The sequence below is a fragment of the Microtus pennsylvanicus genome, chromosome 9 (assembly GCF_037038515.1).
Source record: "Microtus pennsylvanicus isolate mMicPen1 chromosome 9, mMicPen1.hap1, whole genome shotgun sequence".
Taxonomy (NCBI): domain Eukaryota; kingdom Metazoa; phylum Chordata; class Mammalia; order Rodentia; family Cricetidae; genus Microtus; species Microtus pennsylvanicus.
In genome coordinates this window covers 23,269,845-23,290,268 of record NC_134587.1, presented here as the reverse complement: position 1 = coordinate 23,290,268, position 20,424 = coordinate 23,269,845, and the positions used below count along the sequence as shown (strand labels likewise).

General features: G+C 41.6%; 1 protein-coding gene across 4 annotated transcripts in view; it reads left to right on the top strand.

Annotated features, from left to right (window-relative positions):
* Gpd2 (glycerol-3-phosphate dehydrogenase 2) overlaps positions 1–20,424 on the top strand; it is a 134,857-nt gene that overhangs the window by 54,051 nt on the left and 60,382 nt on the right. For all 4 annotated transcript variants that reach the window (XM_075985181.1, XM_075985179.1, XM_075985180.1 and 1 more), the window contains exons 3-6: positions 3,640–3,811; positions 15,187–15,311; positions 16,615–16,712; positions 17,747–17,910. In XM_075985181.1, the coding sequence (XP_075841296.1) occupies positions 3,640–3,811; positions 15,187–15,311; positions 16,615–16,712; positions 17,747–17,910 (559 nt within the window). The remainder of the gene's footprint in view (positions 1–3,639; positions 3,812–15,186; positions 15,312–16,614; positions 16,713–17,746; positions 17,911–20,424) is intronic.

Genomic DNA, 20,424 nt, shown 5'->3' with positions numbered 1-20,424 from the left:
TTTTTGTTACTCAAAGCCATCTGAAGCCAAAATGAGTCTTTCTCCTGTCATAATTCTAAGTAGGGCCTTAGGCTGTGTTTACTGCCTCTAAAATAAGCGTGGTGCTTAGCTTCTCAGTTGCAACAGTTTCCAGCTTTTTTCGAAAGAAATAAACAAAAATAAAATGTTATTTTAAAGTACTGTCAGAAATTAAATAAATCACCCTCAATAGGACTGTGTGTATATAAATATATATTTTTAAATTGGAGCAACTCCTCAGTGCAACTTCTGCAACAGTCAGCAGCCCCCCCGATATTAATGGACCTGACGAAGGTTTACTGTGCAAATTCAGTGAGCAGAAAAAAGCTACATGCCTTATAAAACTGCCCAGTACACAAGTGCTGTGCCCACAGCTAGTTACTACTGTTAAGTCAATTTTACTGAGGTATGATTTGGGGAACAGCTTAAAATGTGGTGAATCACGGATCACTGACCTGTTTTCTGATCCCATACTTGGTTTTTTGCTGAACATTGTTTATATAGAATGGTCACAATCATGTAGTACAGGATTCTAAGTCTAGCTTTCTTTCTTTTCCTTCTTTCCTTCCTTCCTTCCTTCCTTTCTTCCTTCCTTTCTTCCTTCCTTCCTTCCTTCCTTCCTTCCTTCCTTCCTTCCTTCCTTCCTTCCTTCCTTCCTTCCTTCCTTTTTTTTTAGGGGAGAGGTTTCAAGACAAAGTTTCTCTGTGTGAGTCCTGGCTGTCTTGGAACTCACTCTGTAGATCAGGCTGGCTTTGAATTGAACTCAGAGATCTGTCTGCATCTGCCTCTGGTGTACTGGGTCTAAGGTATGGACACATATACACACAGAAACTGGAAAAGTATCTAAGACACCAGGCGAAGGACTACCCTAAACTCTTGCTTTGGCAGCATTACAAATAAAGTCATTTCTTGTGGGTAATTATCAAGAACACTGATTGCTGGCAGGTTAAAAAAATAGCTTGGAGAGATAAAGCCATGATACCAATATTGAGACACACATGTGACATCCAACTATAAGTGATAATTAATTAGCCATTTGATATCTGGAGTTCCCCAAATTAGAAATTATTGTGGCGTGAAGAGTATAGGATGATATGGACCATCTGAGATTCTCTAGAGAGTTCCTAGCCATCTGAAAAGAATGAGCAGGACACACCTAAGAGGCAGGTTACTCACTCATTACTGTCGGGCAGTTGAGTGGTATCCAAAGGAAGCTAAGAAAGAGAGGTACAAAAAGTGGGAGAAAAATAGTTGTCTTGGATACCGAATTGAGTGACAGTCAGTTGTGTTGTGGGCATGGGGTGTCTTGCGATGAAGAAGATAATGGTGTGCATGTAAAAATCTAGTTAATAGTGAGTTTAGTGAGTAAATACTAAAGCCGGATGATTCAGGGGCTTCTGAATCTCTTGTGAATTTTTCGGGTAAATGTTGGGAACATGAGATGTTGGAGACATACATTCCATATAAGGAAAGGTTGTTTGTTTGTAGTCATCCATGCTATCCTCAAGTATGTAATCCTCCTGTCTCCCTGCCTCTTGGGCATTGAGATGACAGGCATGTAGCCACCATCAAGATGAAAGGGGTGTTTTTCATATTCAGATAAGGCAGGCTAAGACTATTCCCACAAAAGGTCAGGAAGCTTGCAGGACCACGTAACCAATGGGGAGCGACGGATGCTCCTCACATCTCCCCCACCTGCTGAGGAGAAGCCCTGGTTGGATCTTCATGGTTAGAACAGGCTAGGGCATTTTTGGAATTAACAAGTTCTAATGAACTATACCGTGATATGGTCTTTAAACTTATTTCTCGACTATTTCTAGAAAACTTACCAGGCAGAAAATGTCAGCGATTCTGTTGACGTGTGAAAACGCTCGGGCGGTTTAGTCACTTGTCAGTCCCATGTCCAAGTCTTCCCCATCTGTCCTGGCACAGTTCCGCCTCCCTCCCCACAGTGGTCAGAGTCTACCCCACCCCCTGTTTTGGCATTTGCTTTTTCTACAAATGTGTTATGTCTGTATATACTATCTCTCTGTGTGTTCTATTTTTCTTCTCATTAGGTGAGGAAGACAGACCATAGCTCGAGGAGCCCAGTCCTTCGTAGAACTTAGCAGTTTCTTTTATTTGGCTTGTTACATGAGGGAACAGTTACTAATACATGAACAGGAAGAGTTACATGCAGAATGGGATGTTTTTGAGTTTTGGCATTTTAATTAATAATTTAAAAATGGGTGCACTCTGTTATAAGTGTGGAGGTCAAAGAACAGTTTGTTGGAGTCTGCTCTTGCCTGCTATGTGGGTCAGACTTTCAAGACAGGGGTGCAGAGACTCAAGCTGGGTCTCTGTGATCCAAGACAGGCTTTCCACAATGTTCTCTAGACTTCTGGCTTTATTTCCATAGAAATGCAATTGGCTTGATAATAATTATTCCAGTCCTAGGCAGTAGTGTGGTTTATCTGAATTTTTTTTTTTTAAATACCTTATCTTGAATGAACAGAATAGTCTCCATGCAGTAACCACAGCTGGATATCCGAGTGAACACGGTAAGCCCAGCCCTTAGGCCAGTTTTGGGCCAGTTTGGGACTGTTTGGGGCCAGTGTGGGGCCAGTTTGGGACCAGTCTGGGCTGCATAAAGAATTCCAAGCCATCTTGTAGATACATAAAAAGACCATGTCACAAAGACCAGAATGCTCCTCTTCTTGAGCGAGCTTGGTCCGCGTCACTCCGAGCTTCATAGGTGACTTAGGTCAGAGTGGAAGGAGAACCTTCACTGTGCTGATACTGCCACGGAATAGAGGGAAACCGAAGCTGTCATCTTTGGATAACTAAAAGAACAACATGCATCAATTACTCTGCATTGTGCTAAATGTATCCACACAGTAGTGTGAGAAGCAAATCCTAAATACCTATTTTTCTGTGTGTTTGACCTTAAGCTCTGGTTCTGAAACTCTCTCATTTTCATGTGGTCTCTCTCTCTCTCCTTATTATGTCGTGCTGGCGGTCCTGAAACTTAGTATATAGACCAGGCTGGCCTTGAACTCACAGAGATCTACCCACCTGCCTCTGCTTTCCAAGTGCTGGGAATAAAGGTGTGAGTCACCAAACCCAGCCTTGCTTATTTCAACAAGGTACTGTCAACAAATCACAAAATTAAGAGTATACGTTTGTCATTAGAATTGCATAAGAAACATATACTTTTAAGAAAATGCACAATGGTTATACAGTTCTGTTTCCCCCTCTCACATGATGTCCGTACTTTTAAATCTTGTCTGAATGGTTTGATACTACCAGGTAAAACCCTTCCTTCTGATTCCTCAAATTGGTTTAGGTAAAACATTTGGGAATTGCTACATAGTGCTAGAAATAATTAAACTTTGCTATATTTAAAACACAAGCAAATATTTGAGATATTGAATGTGAAACCACGTGTTCTGTGTGTAAATAACTGAGACCTATGTAAAGGACTAAAGCCGGCCCCATCACCGCTGCTCCTGTGACTGCAGGTGGACCATGGGCTAGGACTGGTAGCCCTCGTGTCCATTATGAATCTCTTTATAGTACACTGGATGCTTTGCTGAATTAGCATTCCAGATGTGTGACCAGAACCTTCCCGCTTTCCCTCAGGTGAGCCTGGCTTATGTGGAAGCAGCAGAGTGCCTCACAGAGCCTGTGAACAGGGAGCCTCCCTCCAGAGAAGCTCAGCTCATGACGTTGCAGAACACATCGGAATTTGACATCCTTGTTATTGGAGGAGGAGCCACAGGAAGTGGCTGTGCACTAGATGCTGTCACCAGAGGTGAGTCATCTTCTAGTATTGTACGTGAAGACAGTGTTGACTCTCGAGCTCACATTTCTCTTGGTGTTCCCCAGTTTTCCATCCTTCATGAAAACTCTCGCAATTTTAAAAAAATCTAGGCACTTATATAGTTTTAAAATTAAATATAACTAAAAATACTTCACTTCAGCAGATTTATTTAAAAATGAAACTCTATAGTCTTGAAAATTCATTCGTGTAAACCTCATAACCTAATATTTTTCTATTTATTTTGAATCATGATATATTTAAAATATAGACACTCTAGATCTACTCTGCTATCCCACTGACCTCAGTTGTCAAGTTTCACGTCTCCAATCATGGTATATAATTTGAGGGGGATTATGCTCAAACACGCCAAAGCAGGTGAAAAGAACAGCTTCCAGTCATCACAAGGCAGCTTGAGCTTAGCTTTCTGGCCACCCTGGGCAGGAGAATGGGAAGGGGCTATAATTCTATCTTTATGGGAGGTTGGGCTTGGGACTGCTCTACTCAGAAGAATTAATATCTTCTAGGTAGGTGACAATCTTCTGTGCCAAAGAGAATTCTTTCTCTAGTAGGAGTCAGCCAGGGAACTTATTTTTCCTCCTTAGTAGGAGTCAGCCAGGGAACTTATTTTTCCTCCTATTCCCAGTTGTTTTCTTCATTTACATAAAAACATATAATCATTCTTTTCGTTTCAATTTTGTAACTATTTGAGGTAGTTCCTGCATGCATAATCGTATATAAGGCACTGCAAGAGAATACAAAGATGATCTGTGGTCAGTGCCTTAGGGAGCTTTTGTGTATAGATCACATTATACAGAACGCGTACCTTTCAGCGCGTGGATTAGAGACATAGGTACATCCGTCTGTAGGTGTAAACTCTCTCATCGATAGAGTGCACAGGAGCTGAAAGGCTGCAAGCACATATAACAGTTTAATAGGCAACTATTACTTCCCGAGAAGGACCAGGACTGAAGAAATATGCTGGCGGAACTGCATAGAATCAGCTCATGTGGAGACAGCAGGTACTTTAACTGGGAGCACCGAGGCCAGATAGGAAGACGAAGAGGGAGGGGTTGAGAGGCAGGAAGTATATCAGGTGAAGACCTTGACTTTCCTGAGCAGGCCTCCTGAGATCCCGGAGATGAAGAAAGGGTAATTTGGAGGGTGCAGACACATCGACAGACTCTCCAGAGACACGGAGATAAATGCCATGGTGAAGTGGGGTTGAGAAGAAAGCCATCTGTGGAAGGATTTTTTCTTTCTTTTCTCTGTTTTTGTTTTGTGAAGGCAGGAGGAACAGTTCAGTGCAGGACTGAAGTTGACTATGCAATCGAAGAAGAGAGGGTGCAGCATAGTCCTGGGGAAAGATGAGGAAGGGGCTGTCCCAGGTGTGCCCTAGTTTGCACAGGGGTAAAGATTCTAAAACAGAAGAAAGGGACCCTGCTGAAAGGACCTGAGAACTGATATAGAACGTCTGTGTGCTATGCTCTACTTATGTGTGGAAGGAAGAAACTTAAGTGATGAATAAACATACCACTGTCTTATAGAGAAGATAATAGGGGAACACATACAGCCATTTTATAGAGAAGATAATAGGGAAATACATACCACCATCTTATAGAGAAAATAATAGGGGAATACGTAGAGCCACCGTATAGAGAAGATAATAGTGAAGGAAAGGTTTTTTTTTTTTTAACAAAGTTGGAAAATAGAGATTGTTATCCATGAGGGAGAAGCAGGAGGGAAGGAGAGAGAGAGAGGAGAAAGAGAGAAGAGAGAGGAAGGGAGGGGGAGAAGGAGAAGAGGGAGAGAATATGAATGTTTGTGTGCACATCTAGTATTGCCAAGAAGCAGAGAAATATAAACCAGAGAAAGTAGATTAGAACCCAGAACAATTCTCAAATTTACTAGTTATCAGTAATAAATGGAGAAATATAATAATAATGATAATAAATGAGGAAGGATTTATCGAAGCAGAGGGAACTGTTTAAAGACAGATCTAGAGGTGAAGAAGGCAAGGTGGCAGGTAGAGGAAGCTTGACATCCGGGGTGACTGGAGGACCCTGAGGGAATCCCAATGAAACCACCACACAGCCTTATTTCTTGTCTCCTATTGCAAAGTGTTACCTCTGTTCTCTTCATGTATTTCCTCTATTCTGTTTGAGAACGTAGACAAGATCAGTTGCAGTTACTCTCCTATAGTGGGCTTCTTTCAATAACTGTATTCAGTAGGGTTTCCTGTACGTTGTATTTATTCTTGTCAATGGAAAATGCTGTTTTGTGTGTTTTCACTAAGCGAATGAAGTTTTTTGTTTGCTTCTTTTTGTGAGTGTGTAGTATGCATGCACACTTGTGTATGGTGTTTGCAAGTATGCATGTCTACAGAGGACAGAAGTTGATGATGGATGTGTTTCTCAATCGCTCTCCACATACTTGTTTGTGAGACATGAGCTGACTAGGTCAGCCAGCCTGGCCTCAAAATTTAGATGCTCCTGACTTAGCCTCTCAGACACTTGGATTTCAGGCATGTGACAGCATATCCGGCTATTTTTGTGTTTTTGTGTGTGTGCTGGATGCTAAACCTGGCGCCTCAGGCCTGCTAAGTACATAACCACTGAACTGCACCTTCAGCCTCATGTTTTTTTCTTCCTTATTTAAAGCCCTACTGCTATGAGTTAAGTTCTGAACAAGCTCTGAGCATGCAAGAACTAGTAAGATGTTAACTAATACAGTTTTTTCCTTTGAGCAGTGAAGTAGGCATTCGGTAGTGATTAGAGAATTGTGGGTAGTGGTAGTGCATTGTAGGTAGTGGTAGTGATGATGACCGCAAAGATGATGATTGGAGTTTTCATGAGAGTCTTATATTTAATAATATCTAAGAAAATGATATGCACTTAATATTTTGTGACATATTGATCACCACCTTAGAATAATTGCCTGTCTTTTTCTAAGTTTATGATTTACAGACGGGATGGTCATAGTGTTTATAATTAAAACATATAAGGAGGTGCTGAAGGTAGTGTGTATTTATCCTCTTACTGTGGTTTCTGATTATATCAGTGGCCCTCTGAAGTGTGAAATAACCATGGGCCTTTGGTTAATGAATTGCGCATTGTTGCTGTTCATTCATGGAATTTGCTCTTTTATTATATTTGATGCTTCACTTAACAACAAATTTTGCTTTCTCTGTGTATGATATGTTTTTACCAAATTATTCCTGATTGTATCCATTAATCTTTAGTCACATTTGACAAAAATAAATTACTGTGATCTTTTAAAGTTACCAGTAATAATTAGATTTTTTTTTCAGGACATCAAAGTTTTGGGGGGAACCACTAGATATGAAAGGATTTGTATAGAAATGTTTACACAAGCTTTTTAGATAAAATCCTATGCGCAAATGTAATTTCAGCAGTGGAAAAACAAAGACAGTGGAGGCGAAGTTGTGGAGTCCTTATAACGGTCATTTATTTACATTCTCACCATCTACATCTTTTCAGGAATCAATTCTAATTTGTTTCATTTGGGAATATTATTTCATAAACATAACATGCCCCATTTGGCTGACGTTCTTCTGCAGGGCTATGATCAATAGCAATGGCCTCACTGTTCACCACGTCTGTGGCTAGTTTCTCGACTGAAGTATGGTTCCCCAGGCACCATCGTGGGGGCTTTGCTCCCAAGGTAACAGAAAGGAGGAGACTTTGATTATTGCAGTCTCTCCCAGCTGTTGAAGGGGTTTCCTTTGTCTCTTTTTATGTGACTTTAGCTGTGTGTGACAGGTGGCAGAAGGATCAGTTCAAGGTTCTGAGACATGTTTCAAAAGCCTGAATGCCAGGGGCTGGAGAGACGGGGAGGTTGGCTCAGCAGTTAAGAACAGTCACTGCTCTTTAAGTGGCCCCAGGTTCGGTTCCCAGTACACGAGCCAACGGTATCTCCAAAGGCCCTGATGCCCTCTGTTCTTCATGGGCTTCTGTACACATATGATGCATATGAACGCACAAAGGCAGATACATAAAAATAATAATTTTTTTTCATTTAAACACTGCTTGGCCCATTAGCTCTAGCCCTTACTGGCTAATTCTGATATCCCGATCAACCCATCTCTAATAAACTTGTGTAGCACGGGTCTTACCGGGAAGGATTCTAGCCTATGTGCATCCTGGGTCGGAGCTTCATCACGTGTGCCTCTGCCTCCTGAGTGCTGGGATTAAAGGCGTGCGCCACCATCAGAGGCAGGCGGATCTCTGTGAGTTGGAGGCCAACCTGGTCTACAAGAGCTAGTTCCAGGACAGGCTCCAGAGCTGCAGAGAGACCCTGTCTTGAAAAACCAAAAAAAAAAAAAAAAAAAGAAAGAAAGAAAGAAAGAAAATCAGATAGATCTGTAAGTAATTGCCAAGAAAATAGCCAAGATGTGTTATAAGTCGGGAAAGAATATTATGGAAGAATAACTTAATTACACGTATATTTTAAGCACAAATGAATACAGGCTATAGACTTAAGCTCAGTAAGATTATAGTGATACACACAAAACATTTTAAATAATTAACCTCAGTTTCCATTGGCTATTGTATTATTTTTATCATTTTGTCTTACACTTCCCCCACTTGATACAGGCCATTTTTATAATAACAAGGTGAAAAGAAGGAACTATAGTAGCACCTCTCATTTCCTGCAACTATATTATTATGTTATGAACACAATTTTGTGACTTTACAATTGAATGTATATTTAAGTAACATAAAATATGTTAATGATATAGTCAAAGTTAGCAGTTATATATTAGTTATGTGTTTATCCATTTCCTAATATGGGCATAGCCAGAGGAATTGAAATAATGAATATCTAATATTTTATACACCTGTACAAAACATTCACTGTCAGAATGCCAGACAAAATATTGGATCCAGACCTTGGCTTGCCAGGGTTCCTGTCAGCTCCTTGTAGGTGCCATCCTAGAGGAAGGAGTCCTTCGTATTAGGCCTTTGGGGTAGTCTTCTGTATTAGTAATGACAGTGGCTCAGAAACCCAAATAGGTGCCCAAAGTTTAAAGAAAGAGAATCTCATCTTTGTTTAAAACCTCATCTTTCCCCGTGCAGCACACAGATTTGGTGCCTATGTTTACATTACTTAGGCACGATCTTAACTTTTTGACTTGTGTTATTGCCTTGGGGCCTCTGATTATTTCATAGCGATGGTTCCTGCTTTCCATTTAGCAAACTCTAACAGTCACATTTCTGAAATTTAATCCTAATGAAATAATTACAGACACAGGGAGTTTAAAGGAAAATATAATCGCGCTACACAACCCGAAAGAGTGAAGACAGGTGTTCAAAAACAAGGAACTGAATAAATAAGCCATAATAAACGTTTAATGTAATACTTTAAAAGGCTCTAACAATGAAATTACATACAGTATTTATCGATTACAAAATGTTTATAATAAACAGTGTTAAATGAAAAAACTTTAAATATAATCCCGTTTTTGCAAAACTGTATGTATGTGATTATATACATGCACAGAAAATGTGAATGTTTAAACACCCAAATGTCAACTGTGGTTATCTCTGAGTGGTGTAATTACAGGAGTTTTATTTTGTTCTCTGCGCATCTCCGCATTTATTATATTGAGCATGTTTTCATGCATAATAAGATAATCAGTAAAAGGTATTAAAATATACTTCTGTTCTATTCCATGTTGTGAGAGTTAAATGTTGTATCGTTTCTCCCTTTAGGTTGTAATTATTCCACTGCATTCACCTGACTGTCTGGATCCATGAGTTGTTTTAGTTGGAAATAGCTCTACAGTGTCCCTTAGGCCGGACGAGTCAGAACAGAGATGTGTTTGGTGTTCATTCCGCACCCTCCCTGGAAGATAGGGTTTAGGTGTGCTGACATGTGGGGTGAAGATGAGCCAAAGCAGACTGTAGCACCAACTCTCATTGTCGTAATGAATAAAACCCGGAGTCAGATGTGAGGGGGTGAAAGCGGAAGGATCAGTGAAGTGATGTGACCGGCCACTAGAGAGACCTTTCACCTCTACCAATGCTCAGATCACAGGGGTGATCCTCTCCTCAGATTGCATCCTCAGACCGCACTGAGCTCCTGCCTCCTCCAGCCTTACATTTCTCACTCTGCCCAGCCAGATCATTCCTGTCTCCACCTCCCTAGTGCTGGGGTTAAAGGCATGGGATCCCAAGTGCTGGGGTCACCTTTGAGCTCTCTTCTTCCTTTAGACAGGTCCAGTCTGTATCTCAAGGGTGGCCTTGAACTCACAGAGATCCCTCTGCCTCAGTCTCCCAAGTGCTGGGATTAAAGGTGTGCACCACCACCACCTGGCTTCCTCAGCTCTCAGCAAGAGGTTGTTTGCATCCTGGGAACAAACCTTCCTTTTGATCTTTTCAACCCAGCCTTACCCAAGATTGCAAAGGCTAAGGATTGAGTGCCACCTCGAAAATAACCTGCAGTTACTCTAAGAGGATCAATGGACCGCCTTTTACTTCCTTACCTTATCTTTAGGAAAAAAAGCCTTTCACTCAAAACCAACCATCTTTGGGGCGGGGCATTAGACCAAGACAACAAAACAAAAAATAAACAGAACAATTAGAATCCATTGATGCAAATTTGTAATCCAGCCCTGGGGAGGCTGGTGCAGGAAGTGTTTCCAGCTACACAGTGGGCTACACAGTGTACACAGTGAGTTACTAGGGAGCCTGCGATGCACAGCAAGATCGTATGCCCCCCCCCCCCAACCATAAACATTTAAAGGCTCACACTTCTAGTTAAGTAATCAAAGAATGGAGTCATAGATTCGGCTGAGACATCTGGTCATGTTTTGACTGTGTTACTTTTTCTCTGTATTCCCATCAGCAAATTCAAGAGATTTGGAACACTTGATGCATGGCATAGTCGACCATGTCACGGTTCTGATGTTTTAAGCTTGCGTTTTTTCTTTTGTAATTTAAGCGACTTTTCGGTAACCTGGTGATTTCATACACCGATTTGGCAGTCATTTTGGAGACTACATTTGTTGTTGGCTTTGAGAAAAGCAGCCTCATTTCTCTGCAGAAATTCTGGTGGGTGGCTTGGTAATTGACAAGAGATAATAAGATGGCAGCAACAGAGCAGGGCCTGGTTTGATGGAAAGGCTTGCTTTAAATTTCGTTGCTGCTCACTGTGGTTTCTCACGGAAATACATATGAATAACTTCTAAAACACCTATTATAGGAAAAAGCAGGCACCTGGAACTTGACAGTAAGTGTCCTGGAATACCTGCCTGAAGTGGTTTGCTAGGTCCCTGGGTAGCTCCCAGAGTCAGTTTGGGAAAGAGAAACCCACCCTGACAGCAGGGTCCCTGAGACCTCTTGGCTAGAGCTGCCTCCTGAGATAGGACTCCTGATTGGCCAGGCTACACTGTGGACCTTGGGTCTGCTATCGCCAATTCTCCAGTTTCATCCCCACCCCCTCACCCAAAGAAATCTTTCTAGAACCCCAGTCCATCAGATTTCTTCAGCATTTCCCTTGATGACCAACATAATAGTACTTCAGCTAAGTCTGAGAACTTGTGGGAAAAAAAATTAAAATTTGCTTAAAAAAAAAAATCCAAGAAAACTCTGGTTCCTGGAACTGGCCACCCAGAACTGAATAGAGTGTAGTGCATCTAGGCACTAATGCATATTACTTAAATGAAGTGTGCCCGTAGACGTCTTCTCGGAGGCATTTTCCTTTTGAGGATATCCAGTAATTGCTGTTGAGGCCAATAATGGTCTTTTAGGACAGGATGCAAATGCCCCAGTGTGTTATCACATTCTCTCATGGGATTCCCATCCCCAGGGGCAAGCTGCCTGTGACAAGGCTAGGCACACACCCTCCCTCCTTTTTCCCTCCCCCTTCATCCTTCTCCTCATCTTTCCCTCTCCTCTTCCATGGTTTCATTATACATCTCAGGCTAGTGTGGAACTCATAATTCTCCAGCCTCAGTGACCCAGGGCTGGAATGACAGGTGGTGTTAGTAGGATCAGCTTGCTTTTAAGATGGCCTCTGCCTACGATAGGTCCTCTCTCTCACTCACCCATCTTGATCAAGGCCCTGTGAACTCAGACTTTGCTGAAGGCTGCCTACCCAGAAGTGATTAAAAACTAAGTTGGCGTACTAGAGAGATGGCTCAGCAGGTCAGAGTGCTTACTGCTCAGGTTTGATTCCTGGCACCCACATGGTAGCTCAAAACCATCCGTAACTCCAGGGGATCGGGTATCTCTTCTGACCTTTTGTGCTACTGCACAAATGTGGTGCACATACACACACCAAGGGAGAAACACACACACACACAGTAAAATAAGTAAAATATGAAGGGGGGAAAAATCAACCTTAACTGGACATCACCATTCCTTCTACAGGAATTTTATTACCAGTAAATCTCTTCACAGATTTGAGTGGCTTAAACAGGAATGCCTGTTTCATGTCTGTTGGGAAGGTCGGGAGTCACAGCGAGCTCTGTGTGTCTACAGGCGGTGCATTTTCTGTGACTCACTCACACGCTGCCAGTAGGGTTCAGTTTCCCTAGCTGCTGGACTGGGGCCTGGACTCCTCGTGACCTGTCATCTGGGGCCTCCTGGTTCCTTACATGTACTGCATGACCACTTGCTTCACCAGAGCAAGTGCTGGCGCCCCCGTGTAGTGAGGTGAGGAGAGGTGGACTTCTTGAGTATGGGGAGCAGCTTGCCTTCAAGGCTGCTACGTTCTGCTCAGGAGGGGAGCACTGCGCACAGACCACACTCAAGTGAGGACTATCTGGCGGGTCTAAGATCACAGCCTGGAGAACATTTTGGGCTGCCCAAATAGGCAGCAGGGGTTGGATACCCTCTTCTTGTCCTCTCAGGCTCACTTCCCTGGTACAGGCATCTTGATGCAATAATGGTGATGCCAGGGTTTAAAGAGAGGCACATTTTAAATAATGTGGCTCCTAAATACCATCTGAAAGTCAACTCCCTCGTCTGATCTTCAACTGAAGAAAAAAAAGGACCAATTTAGAATACCAAAAGGACTCTGTCGGACTTACTAAGGGAAGGTGGTAGAATATGTGCCGAAGGGGTTGGCGAATGTGATTTTTGAGCATGTGCAATTCTGGGTTCACGCCCTGAATTCAGGTTCTAATCTGCAGGAAGACGAGAGATTCTTGTCTCGGAAGGAGGTCCTGGCGGGCCTCTGCTGTTCTTCATTTGTTTGCCTGAGCAGAGCCTCTTGACAGCTGGCCCATGCCCCATTCATATCCAGTGTCTGTACTTGGACCCTCAATACTTTTTAAAATATGCACTGACAGCCAGAATAAATTAATCATGAGTAATGTTTTAATAATTTAGGGTATTGCAGAACTTCTTCTGACATATATGCTTAAAATGAGTGATGTGGGTCCATTTTACTTGTAATTTCTGTTGTTATTACTAGGCTGGACGTTGATATTGAATCAAAAATTACTTCTTTTTTCTTTTTCTTTTTTCTTTCTTTTTTTTTTGAGACAGGATTTCCTCATGTAGCCTTGGATACCCTTGAACTAACTCTGTAGAACAGGCTGGTGTCAAATTTACAGAGATCCTCCTGCCTCTGCTTCCTGAGTGCTGGGATTAAAGGTATGCACCACCACAGTTTGGCGAAAAAAAAATCTCTACTTTTCAATCTTCACTGCTTCCAAATATTTTGTGTTTTTAAGTCACGGGAATTGTTCTGGTTTTATGATGGCATTTCCATTGAATTTTTAAACTGTTAAAAGTCATAAAAGCAACCGTTTGACACTAAATGGTTCTGGACCAGATATATGCACTTCCTCTCATTCTAGCAGCAAGGTTCCAAATTACTTCTGCCTCATATTATGATTGCAGTTAAATTCCATGACATTGCCTATTGCCTAAGGGGGTAACCAGCCCTCAGGCCTTCCCAGTGGTGTCCATGGCTGTACACCACAGTATCTGTGAATTTTAATAACTCACTTGGTGTGTGATACTAACTTGGAGCATTGCTTGCCATCTGCAGTCTTAAAAATGCCGGGGTGTCTCTGCAAGACAAGAAAAAAAATCAGAAGTAGATTTTCACCTTATGAGATTTGTAGTACTCTTCAGTTAAAGGGGATAGGTTAGCTTCTAGAATGTGCCTATATCTGTTCTGCCTCATCCTAGCAAGAATATTATCTTTAAAATTTTTTCGTGTGTGTGTGTGTGTGTATGTGTGCATGTGTACATTTGCATGTGAGCGCAGGTTCCTGCAGAGGCCAGAAGAGGACATTATATTCCAAAGAGTTGGAGTTACAGGCAATTGTGAACCACCTGATTTGGGTGTTGGAAACTGAATTCAAGTCCTCTGTAAAAGTAGCAAGTACTTCTAACTACTGAGCCATCTTTCCAGCCCTGAGAGTGTTTCCTTTTTCCACGGATCTTTTGCACTGGTTCATTTGTCCTAATTTGTATTTCTTTTTAATCATGAAATTGTATCATCAGAAAATGCTTTAAATTGCACTGTAAATACAACAGTAGAAGTTCTTTGAATTTTGACTCTTTATGTTTATGTGTGTGAGTGTTCATGTGTGCAGAGTCAGGGGACAATCTTGTTTGAGGCAGGGTGGCTTCTGTTGCTTACCACTGCACACAGCAGCTATTTCATTCATGAGTCTCTAGGAATTCTCCTGTCTCTGTCAGAGTGCTGGGATTACAGATCTGTGCCACTTTGTTCATAGTTTTGTGCGTTCTGGTGACTGAACTCAGATCCCCATGCTTGCACCCTTGTGTGAGAAGTCCTTTACCCCGTGAAGCACTTCCCCATATTCCCATCATTTTTTATCACATGGAAGCCCCCACCTGCGGGTGTCCCTTGTTCCATACCCTATCTATGGCTGCCTCACTGTATCCACTGGATAACCCCCCAGCCTCACTTGCAAGTAGGAGCCAGCACACAGAAGGAGTCAGGTTAGTTTTGCTGGTGAATGCATTGCAATAGCAAAGAGTGCAGGGATGGAGCAGTTTGCATGCTGAGGGCTGTGTGACAACACCCATTTCCATGTAGGAAAAGATGGTGCCCTCCCCCCCCGTTTGACCCCCTAAATACTCCAGAGAACCTTGCTGCCATGAAACTGTACCGTAATGTTTTCTAGGTGTGATTCATTCACAGTTTAATATGCTGCTAGTTCTGGCTTGGCTTTTCCCTCAGGAAGAGCCTAAAATCTCTTCATTATAATATAGACAGTGTACTGCACTTTGAATACAAATTTATCCATGTTCAGACTAATTTTTCCAGTGATTGTCTCTACCCTGGAGAAGTGCCTTTAATGAATTACATACAAATTGTGTAATTTAAGAAGTTAATTTGGTTTTCTGGTTACACAGGACTAAAAACAGCCCTTGTAGAGAGAGATGACTTCTCATCGGGGACCAGCAGCAGAAGTACTAAATTGATCCATGGTGGCGTGCGATACCTCCAGAAGGCTATCATGAAGTTGGATGTTGAGCAGGTAATTGTGTATGCTGGCTGTTAAACAAAAATTGCCACTATGCCTTCTCTACCCAATTAAATCAGGCCTTTTTTTTTTTAATGGCTTTAAACATTTCTTCCTGTTCAGAATTCCTGTTTAGTGTATGCTGCCGGGGTATCTTTCATGAGAGGTGGGCCAGTTCGTTCTGTATCGTATCATGTTTATGGGTAATCAGAGGCTTTTTCTGTACGAGCATGTCAAAGTAGCAGATTTACAGAATCACTTTTGGAAGTGTTGCCTTTTAACAATCGTGATTGGGTTTTTGCCAGTGGCCACCAAATTGCTACTTCTGGGCAGTTTCAGGGGCGCTGTACTGTAATGCAGACCGAGTGGCCAATCGGTCTCTCAGCTGCAGCTGCGATCATGCACTCATATTGTCGCTGACATATTCTTCAGGAGAAAAAAAAAACGATCTGAGTCACACTTTCCGTGTGTCACACTTTATTGTGTCCAGTCTGCCATCATTTGAAAACTGCCAAGGCCGTGTGGAAAATGACATTTCCAAGAGCTGATAAAAAAATCAGCTTCCCTCCATATCTGCTTTTCTTATGAGGAAAAACACAGTAGCAAGGACTTGCCATTGTCAAGTTTTGAGCCTGGCCCCCTTTCTCGCCTTGACAAGTCAGCTGTGAATCTGTCCCCCTTTTCCTACGTCTCTCTTCAGCACCTGTGATGGATGCAAAGAAAGCAGCGTGGGCTTCGTGATCCACTGATTTCAGATGTGTTCTGGCTGATTTTGTAATATCTGCAGCCTTATTGTCATGTGTCAAATTCGTATTATAATAATAATGCCCGCTCTTTAGGCAAGTAGAATGGGGGCCCCAGGAGTCAAGACAAAGCCCTCTTTACCATCTGTAAAATAGCTGTTCAGGGCTACAGATCATCTTTGCGAGGTTTAGGGAAGGCAAGAGAACTTTCCATGAATTTGAGCAATCTGTTATCTCTTACCTGGAGAAAACATCCCGGGGAACTGAGAAAGGGGACAATCCAGAGAAAGCAAGATAAATGGTTACAATAATCTTGTAACTCAAGTCAGGAAACTGTCGTACGCCTGGGAACTCTGACAGCATGTTTTTCTCCTATGCAAATACAGTTAAGGTTTCTAAAAAATCTTTGAGGTTGACAGCATGATGTATTATTAGAGATTTGATTAGGAGGGAGCGCTCCTCGCTTGGAGGTGGAAGGTTTCTGTATATCAATCAGTTGGCAGGGTGTCTATTTGCCATTTGAAAATATTATGATCTGTTACTGCCAAACTCATTTTCTCTGTTTTGATTTTCAGTATAGGATGGTGAAAGAAGCCCTCCACGAGCGTGCCAACTTACTAGAAATCGCTCCCCACTTATCATCTCCGTTGCCTATAATGCTTCCAATTTACAAGTAAGCCTTTGCTATCACCTGTAGGCTATGCGCTTCTCTGAGGTCAGCAGAGCAATGTGGCTGTCGTGGAAACAATACTTCTGTGTGTATTTCTTAATGTGGTTTTAATGGCCCTAACCTTTAATGCATTTCAAATACTTTCTTTGGTGTATTTAAAAATATAGGTTTTTTTAAATCCTCTCTGTGGACGTATGTCTGAGGGCCAGATTTCGAAGGCAAAGAGGTTGAGTTCCCTGTTTATAATTAATGGAATCTTATTCCAGGTTTTTGGAGTACATAGGTGAACAGTTGTGTTTACTAAGGCATTTGAATGAGGTCGTATGTGCAGCGTAAAATGTGATTCCCTGGCCACGCCCCCAAATTATCCTGACGCAAAATCAGAAGCTACTGTGTAGCAACTCAAAACCCAGCTAGCTATACTGGGCATTTTTATTATCCAAGTTCACATAGATGAAATTCATCTGCAAGGTGTGACTACACGCAATCAAACTCATTCCCCTAATGGTAGAACTGTGTGTGATGTTGTCCTACGTGGGAGACAGGCCCAGTAACACATAAAGGTGGATTATGTAATTCTTTAAGCCACACGGGTGGTGTAGGGCTGGAAACAGACTTAGTCATCCAGCCCGTGTTTAGTTATAGATTGCTGAGGGCCTCTTCAACCTGGGTGTGGTTTACATTACCAAGGCCTCCAACCTACATTGGTTGGATCCATCTTTAGACCTGAGACCCAGGCATGGGTGTTTATCTTGAATGCACCTGAAGAATTCTAAGATGCAGCAGGCACCAGGCATGGAGTTGGTCATAAACTCTCATTGGTTCTCTCCTGCATGGCAGCTAAGCCAGTGTCGGAAGCAGCTGTACAGACTCAGGTTTTTTTTTTTCTTTTTTAATTTTATTTTTCCTTTTAGACCAGTACTTCTAGGTTTACCTTTGCTTTCCCTAAATGGCTTTCTTTGTAATTTAAGGTGACATTCTATAGTGCTGTACTGTGTTTCTAAAAGAACACCCCTTTCTCCCTGCTTATGCTGTAGGTGGTGGCAGCTGCCTTATTACTGGGTGGGAATCAAGCTGTATGATCTGGTTGCAGGAAGTAATTGCCTGAAGAGCAGTTACGTCCTCAGCAAATCCAGAGCCCTGGAGCACTTCCCCATGCTGCAGAAGGACAAGCTGGTAGGAGCCATCGTCTACTATGATGGTATGTGACATTCCTTTCCTTTGTTCGAGATAGTTTGCTGTCCAGTGGTGACCCCGAGAGTGCATTGACCCTTAGAGTCCACTGCAGTGGAATCGGTTTGCATTCTCGCTTTTAATGTTAACTTTATGCAACAAACAAATGTACCCACAGCTATTTTTTTTTTCAGTACTGGCTGAAAAACTACCCGTGGTACTTTGCTTCTTCTTTCTGTTTAATTAATTAAAACATTTTTTATTTTTAAAGATGTTCCAGATCAGATTGTCCTGGAACTCACTGTATAGACTAGTCTGGCTTCACAGTTGTGGCAATTCTCCTGCCTCAGCCTCCAAAGTGCTGGGGTTACAGGTGTGCACCGCGGTGCCTGGCTATTTGTGTTGTATATTGTTTTCCCTCTTTGACTTCTACTCGTGTCTCATGGTTGGTTTGGCCCATTTCTCATAGCGATGGATTTCACCCCACCCTCATGCCATTCAATTTCTTCTGTGTTCGGCAGTGAATACTTGCCTTATGAATATATTATGATGTTGAAAGCAGCTGAGGATCTGTTAGATTTTCTAGATGAAACCTCTATTTTCAAGGGGTTATAAACCTAGAGAAAAATGCCCCTTGGGCTGAAAATTGACATGTTTTTGTTTTGCATAGGACACACCATTCTTGAGCGTGTAATTTATGTGTTGAGGGTAGATGCATCTGTTAAACCAAACTTTTGTGTTTTTTTACGTGTTTGCCTGCTGGTGGACGTTTTCTGACCTGACATTACCTAATGTCCATTTGCTACGTGTTCAATGTGAATTCTGTTCTGTATGCGTGTGCACAATCTAATGTGTACATTTTTATTTGAGGAAACTGAACAATACATTTCCGGATAGACCACAACCAACAGCAACAATACAAACCAGTGCAATCAAAGCCATTTATTGATCTTCATTGGTCATTGTAAAGTGTGTACAGGACTAGAAATTAATGTAAGAATATTCATTTATGAGAAAACTGGACACAGGCGATGGCACATGTTGAAAGGTTTAGAAATTTTATTACACAGAGACATCTCAGACTCGGAATCTCAGTGATCCCCCCTTCACCCGTTATGTGGTCTTTATATCTGGTGTTAGATACAGAAATTCTTAGCACAAGGGAATGTTTTTTGGTTGTGTTGCTTTAGTATGTTTGATGCATATGTTTATATTATTTGATACTATATCTGCTTTTAAGTCCATCTTTCCTTTCTTCTTCTTTTATCCCCCCAACCTCTTTTCCTTCCAGCGTCACTCTTCTGAATCAATTCAGCTGTCTGGCAGGCTTTCATATATAAATGCAGAATGTATATGTGCAAAAGGGGCAACAGGGACCAAACTTAAGAAAATGTCCTAGGAGCAACAATATAAGAAAAATGTTAAGGGTCTTAGACAAACATTAAGAGCTAGAAAATTATCAGTTTGTCGGGCTTTTCAGCATCTGAGACACCACAGGGGAAGGCACTTAACTACTTTTTTGGTGCCCTTGATGGAACCTCCATGTTAAAGGACAACCTTCACTGTGAATCTGCTTTCTCTGCAACAGACCCTTAACATTAATCCATTGTAGTTTATTGGGTGATTACTGTAAAGAGGCTTCTGGCCCAGGCGGAGTAGGGATTCTGTAAATAGCATCCTGTCTATACTCGTGTGGAAATGCTTGCGGGCTTGTCCTTCTCTTACTTCTTCCTTCCACACAAACCCTTCCAAATTCATACCCGTTGAAGAATATTAATGTCATATCTAATGTTTGTCTTAGTTTGACTTTATTATGAGTAAATTTTTTGCTGTGGTGAATCCAGGGATAATCTGTGTTTTATAAAACAGAGGAAACATCCTATCAGAATTAAAGAGCAAAAGTTCCTCTAATTCAGAATAAATTTATCTTTATTCTTGGTTAGAAGCTACAGAAATAGAAGTTGAGCAAAAATTATTGAAAATTCCTTTAGAATAATTTCAAATAGATGTTTCTAAATTGTACAACCTTATGTCTTGAATGGAAGAAGTGAAATATAATTGCTTTGGCCACTTGAAATCAAATATTTTCCTTTTCACTTTGTTCTGAAATTATTCAAACTATAATATGTAATATTTAAGGTGAGACAAAACAAAAATATAAGAGGGCAGGATTATTCATTTGCACTCACAGTGTACTCACAGATCTTGACAATTCCTGTTTTAAAACACTCTGGTATGATGAGCAGGCTGTATCCCTGTGAAAATAAAGAGGAAAGAGACACCAAGGCAAAGGGATTCATGCACCAAACCACTTTCTCGGAAGTGGAAAAGAAAACCCTAGTTTTTGACTCAAAGCCTTTTGGAGAGAAAACAATACTTTACAAACATTTTATTACTGAATACTCTTTTGTTCACAAGTAACCATCATGTGGGCTCATGCACATGGCTCATTGGCTAAGAGCACTTACTTCAGAAGCATTAAAACCTAAGATCTCTAGCATTCAAGTAAATAGCTAGGCATGGCCTTGAGTACCTGTGATCC